At 33.9% G+C, this 11260-nt stretch overlaps 1 protein-coding gene and 1 long non-coding RNA gene across 2 annotated transcripts in view; both read right to left on the bottom strand.

The window, feature by feature from the left end:
* LOC109845107 lies at nucleotides 117-569 on the bottom strand. Its single transcript, XR_002248224.1, has 2 exons — nucleotides 469-569; nucleotides 117-359 (listed from the first exon to the last, which is right to left on the bottom strand). It is a non-coding gene; the product is annotated as an uncharacterized LOC109845107 (long non-coding RNA).
* LOC109844539 overlaps nucleotides 9426-11260 on the bottom strand; it is a 9151-nt gene continuing 7316 nt past the window's right edge. The window contains exons 12-14 of the mRNA XM_020413611.1: nucleotides 10694-10804; nucleotides 10514-10604; nucleotides 9426-9782 (exon numbers count right to left, since the gene is read on the bottom strand). Of these exons, the coding sequence (XP_020269200.1) occupies nucleotides 9652-9782; nucleotides 10514-10604; nucleotides 10694-10804 (333 nt within the window). The 3' untranslated portion in view covers nucleotides 9426-9651. The remainder of the gene's footprint in view (nucleotides 9783-10513; nucleotides 10605-10693; nucleotides 10805-11260) is intronic.

Below are 11260 nucleotides of genomic sequence, written 5' to 3'. Positions count from 1 at the left end.
CTCCAATGAGAAGTTAATTTGGCATCCATCCTGCATGTTTAAGGAGCTTGTTGAACTGAAAACTTGTTTTCAAATACAAAACAGAGTTCCAATCTAGTATACGGACATATTTTCCGTAACAGGACAAATTCTACATAAGCATTTCAATTTGCTATTAAAAAAAAAGGTGGCATTTTAGCTCAAATAGAGCAAGCAAGTCAAATGAGCACTGAACACTAATCAAATGTGTATGTTTTTGAAACAGTCCACATCTCTGCAAATTATTACAAAGTCATTCGAAAGAAGGAAAAACTAATCTTTTGCTGAACGCAAATGAGAAATTATTAAACATCTCTGTCCAGAGAACAACTTCATTGTACCTGAATAAAAAAAAAAGGAATTTTTTTATAAATAATTTAGCTATTTATACAATGTACCTATAAAAGAGAAATGACGGCTTAAAATGTTATGTAGACTAGAGATTCCAACCTCTCAAGAATCAGATGTCTTGACGATGAAGTTCTGGCGGCTGATGGGATTCATGACGACTGGAGGTCCAGCAGTGCGAGGCCATGCCTGAAACTTATTATTGTATCACAAGCATATGCAATCACGAAAGATCCTGCAACAGCTGCGGCGATCGTCACTGTTGATACTTTTGCTGACATATTAAGCCTGCAGCAATATGGGAATCGAGTGAGAAAAGATGAATCGATTGCTAAACGATGCCAGGATAATAAAGAAAATCGAGGGTAGTAATACTAAATTAAAAAGAAGAGCAATACAACCACTGTTATGTTTGGACATTTGGATTCAAATCAAAGTCCAACAAGGATCACCATCATAACCAAGGGGATTTGGCTTGCTTGAGGACTAAAGACAAGAGGCCTTAGATTTCAGGGGCTTTTTTAACCCAAGGATAAAATAATAGACACACAAACAAGGCACTTAAATGAAATAGGCCCGCACCAATCAAGATTCATAACAAATAATAACCAAGAGCAAACGAAGAGGACATATGATAAATATCCTGACTTATGACTTGCTACTTAGCCGAAATGTCATAAAAAAAAACCTTACGCAAGTTGCAGATTTACCAGTTAAATGATACAAGCGCGGTGACCCGGATGGTTGGGAGGTTCCAATATAGCTCTCACGGTCATAGGTTCGATTCCGAGTTGGGTAATCAAAAGAAAAAAAACCAAACACCAAGCTTATAGAACACTATTTCCTAAAACTGGGTGCATGTTTTTCAGATTCCCACCAATAAAAGTAACACACAATACAGGACATGTCTCACCCATAACTCGTTCAGAGGTTCTCTCTTCTTTTTAAACGTTTGTCAATTTTCTCTTAGCTCCCATCACACAACCACATCCACAAATGCCTGTACAAACACCCCCAAATATTTTCGTCATCCACATGCACACAAACAATCTACGTCACTACCATCTCCCAAGATAAACTGAAAATAACATGTACATGTTACTTGCAGCAATTGTTCGCTATCAACAAGTCTCATGGGGTAAAAATACATGAGGTCAAGTTCACACCACGATAACATGCACTGCAAATTAAGACTAAAAGGGATAGCATGTAATTACCCAGTAAGAAAGAATGGCTCATCTCGCAGAATAGAGAGAAGATGCACGCTAAATGCACAGACTAGAATTTCAATTATAAGCACATACTTCTTCAAAAATAAACTTTTACGTACTACATTTGAATTCTTATGACCCATTATCATATTTAAATTTTCATAATAAAACCTTATAGACCTAAAGGAATTTCAAGCACAATGCATATACATAAATTGGTATCGAATTTGACACAGGATGAATATTAAATTCACGATAAAATATGTTCCAAAACGCAGCAGATAAGGAGTCATTGAGACTAAGCTCAAGCTATTTCATCATTTTTAGTGAATCATGTCCAAAACATACCGTATCTAATCCATATCTGATCCATGTGCACCGCCACCAAAACCAATTTTCACCTCATCATCGTGTCGCAACGTCACAAGGGATACTATTGTCAATCTTGGCATTGTTATAAATTATAGATCCTAGTTAATAGATTAATGCATGACCATCAATGTCAAATATTTCTTAGTTTCTTCTCATCAGCATCATCATAATCATCTAAACCTTGTTTTCAAAGTGAGTCTGCTACTGAACACAAATCCAAGTTCCAGAAAAAAAATTCAACAAAGAATCGAACAAATTTTTACAAATAACTGTGAACGAGACATTCACTTTCCATGAATTGGTGACAAAATTCCAAGATAACTATGAGCAACAATGGACCATAAATTAAGATATTTACATCAAATTGATATGCAAGTATAACGATCTTTTGGTCGTGCATTGTAAGCACAATGAAGGATTCAAGGTTAAACAAGTTTTCTCAAATTGGTTCCCTCTATGAACCAAGTACTCTCATAATAACTTGATGCTATTGACTTTTCTCTTTTTCCAACACAATCTTTTCCAAATTTAACTGCCTTTTTTATTTCCTCCCTTCACAACAATTCACTGCTGTTGAGTACACAAAATTTGCAACTGCACCTATATATGTGATTTTCAAAAACAGTTGCAACCGCGATCATAGATGCATGTTTTGATGCAAGTACAACTTTTTTGCAATTACAGTTAAAGAGAGGTTCCTTTTCGCCAAAAAAATGACTTGAAAACGAATTGATTTCAAATGCAATTTACAAATTGCAGCTCTTGCTCAATTGCAACTTCTGCAAACCAAAAATTGCTTCATATGTCAAAGTTCTGCTTGATCTCATTAAACCCAACAAGCATTCATCCTCCTTTACAAGAATAACAATAGCACGTTGCATCCTGCAGCAGTCTTAACCATTGTAAATCTAGTTCTGTAGTCCTCAGATCAAAATTTTACCACACCTAGACAGCTTCTTATCTCAAAGCAACAACTAACAAAACCCATAAAATACACTCAAGGGGATCTCAAATGTGGCTAGCTTCAATTTCTTAACATACCCCATTTCATGAATATTCTACTTTTTAATGCCAATATTACATTCAGTTACCAAAATATAAAAACAATAATAATTTCGCCGAAAATAGACATCGAAGGACTTCATCGTGGTATCAATCAAATCCCAAAATGCCCAACTACTATTGAAAACCCTAAAAGAAACTACGTATTCAGGCCACGGTATCAAATTCTAGATCCATCATATCAAATCTCAAAAATACCCACGAAAAAAATTTTGTGAAGCTGAAGAAATAAAACACCGTTGAAACCCTAGAAAAATCCAAATTTTAGGTCAAGATCAAACTAAACGAACCCAATAATTTTCAAATTAGAAAGAAGTACTTAAGAGAGATAGGGATTTACTGTTGATTAGAAAACGATAATCGAAGTTCGTCGGCGAGCGATCGAGCAAGAATCGAGGGTTGAGCGAATAGGGGAAATTTGGGGGCTCGGCCGGGGCTTTGAATGGCTACGATATTCTGGAATGACGATTGTGTCCTTTCCTTTCATTGACATGTAGGGCCTTGATTGAACCTAGGTTCCCCATCAAAGGTATATTCCACCTATTTGATAAATGATATTTGAAATAATAATATTTAAAGAAATTTGGGGGCTCGGTCGGGGCTTTTAAATACTTTCATTTAATAAAGATATCCAAACAAAAGATTTCTTAAATCATGGATTTCAAATCCTAAATTTAAAATCCCTTGATTTTAAATCAACTTCCCAAATCCAAATTAAAGTTTCCAAACGCAACCTTATAGATTTTCTTTGAATATTATTATTTCAAATATTATTTATCAAATAGGTGGAATATACCTTTGATGGGGAACCCATGTTCAATCAGGGCCCTACATGTCAATGAAAGGAAATGACACAATCGTCATTTTAGAATATCGTAGCCATTCAAAACCCCGGCCGAGCCCCCAAATTTCCCCTATTCGCTCAACTCTCGATTCTTGCTCGATCGCTCGCCGACGAACTTCGATTCTCGTTTTCTAATCAACAGTAAATCCCTATCTCTCTTAAATACTTCTTTCTAATTTGAAAATTATTGGGTTCGTTTAGTTTGATCTTGACCTAAATTTTGGATTTTTCTAGGGTTTTAACGGTGTTTTATTTCTTCTGCTTCACAAATTTTTTTTCGTGGGTATTTTTGAGATATGATATGATGGAATCTAGAATTTGATACTGTGACCTGAATACGTAGTTTCTTTTAGGGTTTTCAATAGTAGTTGGGCATTTTGGGATTTGATTAATACCACGATGAAGTCCTTCGATGTCTATTTTTGACGAAATTATTATTGTTTTTATATTTTGGTAGCTGAATGTAATATTAAACATGAAAACCTTAATAAAAGAAGCCATAGTTACCTCAAACAATTTCCACTTCTACATGTCTCTTTCATTAGGATTTGTATATTTTTGTCTAATATAGAGGCTTCCTATCTTCATGACTGCTTGAAGTACTTTGTGGAACTGCCGACTAATTGTTTCATTTGAACGATAAAAATCTGTTTTGCTTGTTCTATTTTTTACATTATGAGCTAAAATATGCAAAAACATAGCGATAATTTCTTCAATCGTGACATTTCTTGATGCTACTAATCCCCCTCTAGTACATAGAACATCACATAACCTCTTAAACGCTTGAGGATTCATCGTTAGTTGTTCAACACAGTTATTTGCATTGCAAATAAGAGTTCGAATCCAAGATTTTCTAAGGTATGTCCTTTCATCCTCTTCTTCGTGTGTTCTTAAACTCTCCTTCAACATATGCTTTGTATAGTACCAAGCACCAATGACAGCAACTATAAAACTGACCGCTACCATAATAATTTCCTCATCCTCTCTCCTCTCAAATTCTTCTCTTGTACGTTTATGTTGGATCCTTGAATCCCTTCCATCATTTATCATTTTTAACCTATCACATTAAAAGTTGAACATGCAAGCAGATTACACATATATCCTGAATATATATTTAGCATGATGCAAATTTAGAAGTCCTAAGAAAAAACAACTCAAGACATAGAAATGAGGAAATACAGCAAGATATTTAGCAAATTACATTTAACTTTCAAGTCTTGCCTGCTCCTCTATGCTATTCTTCTTTGTTCTGACATCTTTATCTAACAAACACAAACAGCATGATATACAGTTTTTGACTGGTTTTCATATAATGATGCTTATCGAATCATGAACAAGATACAGATAGCATAACATTTCTACTTTATATATACATTTCCACCTTATATATACATTTCCAAAGTTAACCAAAACTTTAAAAACTAACCAGGAAGCATTCAGATGCATTTCTACGTAGATATGTAACTGAAATAGTTTTTAGGACTTAAAAAAACACAAATTTACAAATGCACAAGTTACCTGAACATGGCATTTTGAGTTACAACCTACACGTTTATGTTCAAAAGAGAGTAGGGAGAAAATGAAGTACACATGAACATCCAAACAGATATCCACTGCAGTTAGAGTATACAAATAATTTACAGTTTGTTATCACTGAAGTTGATATCGTAGTGTTCTTCTCTTTTAAATAGAATTCCGAAAAAAAAAACTTACGAACCAATGATTTATAAGAGTTAAATACTTAAGGCCTAAGCCATTTGGAAACTCATGCGCTCTCGTGGCTCACTTTCAAGTGTATTTTCAAGTGATGAAGGTTGATGCAAAGCCAGATTATTGGAATCATTCAAACATATGAATCAGATTTTCAACTATACTAATACATTTGTCAATTGAAAGGAAAGGAACTCAAGTAATGCAGTCAACCTAAGAAGCTCCATGAAAGTAGAATCATTCCCTCTGCTTATTTCAGAGAAAAATGCTAAAAGGTTTTCCATCTTTGATCTAAGTAAACTACTGAACTAAATTGACACTAAAATCAAAATTCCCATGCTCCCCGGAACTGGATAAACTGAAGTAGCAAATGTTTCTCGGATTAATTTTGTGAGAGGAAAAAACAACAACAACAACAACGGACAGACTGCTCCAGTAACACATAGAACATGTCAGATGAAATTAAAAAAAGGTAGCTAAACATAGTAAGCTCATAAAGAAAATTGTATAATCAAAAGATATAATGAAGCAGGAACAGAATAAATTATATAGCCATCAATCTGGTATGATAAAGAAATCTTCCAATAATCTGCATTTTTTATTTGACATGCAGACAGTATTTTCAAGTGTATCTCAGAAGCATAATTCATTGTATTGGTCATTAATAAGCGATTAGATACAAATATTATTTTAGCTACATGGATTTGGGCTATGGTGATAAGATATTGTCCATGAACTGGTGAGTAATATTTTTTATCTGATAACATCATCTGCTTGTCCTCTACATGGTGACGGCCATTATCTACGCAACGTAAACCATATATAATCATCAGAATAATCGAACTGTCAGCAATCAATAAGCAGGACCAAATTCAACCGTTGAGGATCCCCATGTTTCAAAATTTCTTTTAAGATAATATTCAATGCGGATAAGGCTGGGTAGCTAGCTGTATAACTTGTATGCTTCAGTTTCCTTTCAATGAAAATATTCAATGGGGTATTAAGTAGCTCCGTTGTAAAATTAGGATTTCAAATAGATACGCTTATTGAGAGTACTACAAAGAGAGCTAAGCTATATGCACATTACAAATGCAATCAATGCACATTACAAATGCAATCAATCTAAAGCTTTCAAAATTAAGAAGCATGGACTCAGCCACTATGGAGACAAATAAGAACTATGTGATATATTGACACAATAAAATTCTGAAAAAAAAATACGAGAAAATAGAAATGATCAAGACCAAGAAAACTGAAGAAAATGAGGGATACACACATCCTCAGATCCCAAAGAAACACCCAAAAAAGTTTAAAAAATTTAAAAAACAGCAAAAATTGAAGCCATACCTTGAATCCCAATCAGAAACTGAAAAGAGAGGAGGAAACAAGCTACAAAGAGAAAAGCCAAGTCAGAGTTCAACAAAAAATTGGTGTCTGCGGCGTTTAAGCCACGAAGATCACGACCTAAACCCTAGATCAGATCTAGGGTTTCGATGGAACGGGGAGAGAGAGAGAGAGGAGAAAGGGGGAGACTGAAACCCTAGATCATAACTTGAGATAGATGTTACCTGCTGCGTTGAGAGAGAACTTGAGAGTCGAGATCGAGACTGAGAAATGAGAGAGAGGAGTCGCGATCGGGGATCGGAGATCGGGGATCGGGAGTGAGAAATGAGAGAGAGGAGCGGGGATCGGGATTTGGTAAATACCAAGAGGCAGGCTGTGATTTGGAATATCAGGATTTGGGCTTTCAAATTCTCCTAGTTAAAATAATTTGATTTGAAATGTCAGTCTAATTTAAATCCAAACTAAAAGACTTAGATTTGAAATACCAAGAATTTTAAATTTAAGGCCCAAATTCAAGTTCTCATACGTAGTCTTATTAGACTCATTTAACCAAATGCGTAGGTTTTGGACGGGCTAAGTGATAGACGAATCATGTGAGTAAATAGGCATGGGCAAAAATTACATTCCCTAGTTCTGCTTATGCCATTCGGCGAATCGCGTCCTTTCGAATCTTGCTTTTTGGCCTGGGGGGTTTCGGGTTTGGGTAAATGTCCAATCCGTTCATAGGTCACGGTACTTTCTAAGTTAACGAGCAAAATTGATTGGTGCATTGCTGCCGCATTTGTGTGACAACAACCAAAAAGTATAGTTTAATATTTAAACTAAAAGTATATTTTATACCTAATATTTTGAGTAAAATAACAAGTTAAAGCAAAATATATCATCTTATGATGATTCAAAACTATTAACAAATAGTAGTTTAAAATTAATTCTTTCAAGTATGTTAGATCCAAGGTGATCTAGAAAGTGTGTATGTCTAAAAGTAAACAAAGGTAAATCTTTCGGGTTTAGAGATAAAATTATTTTTAAAGAGTGAGTGAGTTTAAAAACAACTGACGCAAAATTTAAAAAAAATACTCACATCTACAATTCACTGTGTTGTTACATTAACATAGCAAAAGCTAAAATATAATAATTAAGATATTTGGTTACAAGCACATCTAACCATGTAAAAGAAATAACTACGAATATGGATTAAATATTCTCAAAAAATAGAGGGAAACTTTGGGCTTAGAGGCAGCAAAAAAATTATGGATTAAATATTTAGTTAAAAAATACATCGTAGCTGACCATTTAAAATAAAAATATTATGACTCACAATGTATACTAAACTGCTAAAATACAAAATAGATTCAAAAATAGTATTGAGTATTTTGTGTAAAAGTAGCTCTGGAAATGAGTGGGTTAAAAAATAAATAATATGACTTTGGAATGAAAGTATAAAAGATTATAACAAAATATAAAAACTCACATATGATGAGCTGGTGAAAATGTAAAGTGAGTTTAAGATTTATTCAAATGAGTATTTTTGAATCTCAAGAGAATGACTTTAATAATAAATTAAGACAAGATTTTGGATACATACATAAGAACTCCTTTAGGAAGAGGGTAATTTAGAAAGGCAACGGGCTAAAATATTGAGTTTATGCACAAAAAATATTTTAGATGTCGCCTCATTAGCATAGAAAAATAAAAAATATAACATTGTTAAGTATTTGATTTATAAAATATATGATGTATATATAATTTACCTCTGACAATAATATTATTTGTTTCTTTAAAAAAGTCACTTATTTTACTTCTTATTGTACTTCTTGAAATGGTAAATGTGACATCCTATTTATTAAAATTATTTTCCATACCTCAGACATAAGTATTAATTCAAACGTAGCTAGCTGAAATCTGTATTACTTGAGGAATAAATTACTATTTTTAGTTTTACGTGGATAGTCCTCACTGTAAATAAAATCTCAAAAGATCTTCTATATCTCTGCATATGATATTTCCAATTGCTATCCAAACAAAACAATAGTTAATAAAAAGGAAGAGGTACTATTTCACTACTTCTCAAAATATGTGAAACAAATAAAAAAGTATCACTTTTGCTACTTTTTACTTTACAATTTTTGAAGTATCTTATTTGGTCTAATTCTTACTTCTAATACTTAAGAGTCATCCAAACGAGCTCTAATATATGATCTATTCTTACGAGAAAGAAAAAGAAATATTTCAGACATAAGTTCCAGATATTTCTCTTCACCTACATCTTAAATAACATTTATCATCCTCCTTCAACTCCCTTATTAATACTTACCAACCCTCTCCATTTAAGGGAAACAGGCAGATTACCTACAATTTATCCTCCACAAAATAATAATCTCAGAAACTATAACGCTAATGAACAGGTCGACTAAAGACAGAAAGTAGATAAAGAATCCGAAACTTTCTCTTAAATATTTATTTAACCTGTTCTTTTTTCACTGTGCTCCAAATCCAACATAACAGAAAACAGTGCATTACGTTCCTATGCCAAAAATAATTCCATACAGCTGAGGGCCACCCTGAACCCATTTCCAGCCTTGCTGTGTGACATGCGTAATATTGTCAAACCAATGAGAAATATTGGTTACATTTGATGAATCGTTCATAAGCTCTGAGGTTCAACAATACTAAACACATTCAAAAATAAAACATATACACAATGACATATACCTTACATTTAAAATATAACAGGGTATAACATTAGGTTATATTGACAGCTTGAAGGCTGCTATTAACTTCATATGTCTTCGTGCTCTCCGCTTCTGCAGTCTTCACCCATTCAATCAATATGTCATTCACTTTCTCTGGCACCTCATCGTGAGGGCAGTGACCTGAAAGCGAGCACCAAAACAAGCATGTATCATTCGTTGATAGTAACAAGTTATGTTGATCAAGAGAATAATAATTTAGCATTGGTTATTACAAATATGTAAGAGAGAGAGAGTGAGACAGATTTCTAACATGTGCATTTGCGTTCATGAAATGCATAAATTTTCTATTGGGTATTTCACAAAATAACCATGAATTTTGATGGGTTTACCCAAAATTATCATAATTTTTTATTAGAGAAAATTATCATGATTTTTTTTTACTAAACTATCATTCTGACAGCAGTAGGGTAGGTTGTTATAGGTGACATGATTTTGACAATTTTCTCCTTGTGTAATTTTGTACTTTACCCATTTTATGTATTGATCTCTCCTTTTATTCTCAAGGGCAGTTTAGACCTTTTACCCAAGTTGTTAACCTGCTAGCATCAAATTCAAACGGTTCATGAGAAAACTATGGAATTTTATCAAGGCCAAAGACTGTCAAATGCCCAGCACTACAATGTGCTGCACCATTATGCGTACTGGTACTCGCATATATACATGTCCACATATACATACATATCTTTATATGCATATCAAGAGAAACTTATCCAAAGAAAGAAAACATTTCATCACAAGGGCTCTACCCTAATATATAGATGTAGTTTTGCGCTAATTTGGCCTCAACTGATGCATTTCAGCAACAACAAAAGAATCATTCTGAAAACCATCAAATTAGGAAAGAAGTTTACCTGCATCCAATTCTTCTATCCTAACCCAGCTGCAGTTCTCCCTGAGCTTGGACAATCTCAACTTAGAGTCTGATAATGGATCTCTCATCCCCTGGAGTTCAGTAAGAAACAGTTTTTAAAAAATGCATCAGTTCCAATATCTAAGAAGCAGTGAGCTATGTTTGAATTCAACCTGATTACCTGTATTACCAAGACCATTCCTCCAAAGGAGTCCAAAAAACGATTAAGAGGAACTCGAAGGTTGAAGTTGAACACACTTTCTAGAACCACGAGAACTCCAGGATCATATGACTAATGCATGTTAAGGAAAATAGATGCTCCAACTAGAACAAATGTAGTAGGAAATCAACAGAGCAGCTAACATGATCACAAATCTAGTCTTCAGTAAACAAGTGGTATGGTTTTTTTTTTAAGTTTAAGAGCCGACAAATAATGATTAGGCATTACGATGCCTCAAATTCTCACAACTAGAGGTGTTAAAAGCAGCAGCAACTACAATAACAACAAATCCTTTATCTAAAATGTTTCGAGTTGGCTACATGAACCCTGTTCTTCCGTTTCATTCTATTCTGGGTCATCTCCTCTCATCTGTTAAGTTAACCATTACCCTATCCTTTTTAATTGTTTCCAACCAAGTTCTCCCAGGTCTAACTCTAGATCTTTTTGTCCCATTAACTATAATATCATCACTTTTCCTAAGCAGTGCACTAAGAGATCTCCACTGTACAGGACCAACGACCTTAGGTA

The sequence above is a fragment of the Asparagus officinalis genome, chromosome 6 (assembly GCF_001876935.1).
Source record: "Asparagus officinalis chromosome 6, Aspof.V1, whole genome shotgun sequence".
Classification (NCBI taxonomy): Eukaryota; Viridiplantae; Streptophyta; class Magnoliopsida; order Asparagales; family Asparagaceae; genus Asparagus; species Asparagus officinalis.
Note: the sequence above shows the minus strand (reverse complement) of the source record. Positions and strands in the feature narration are given on the sequence as shown.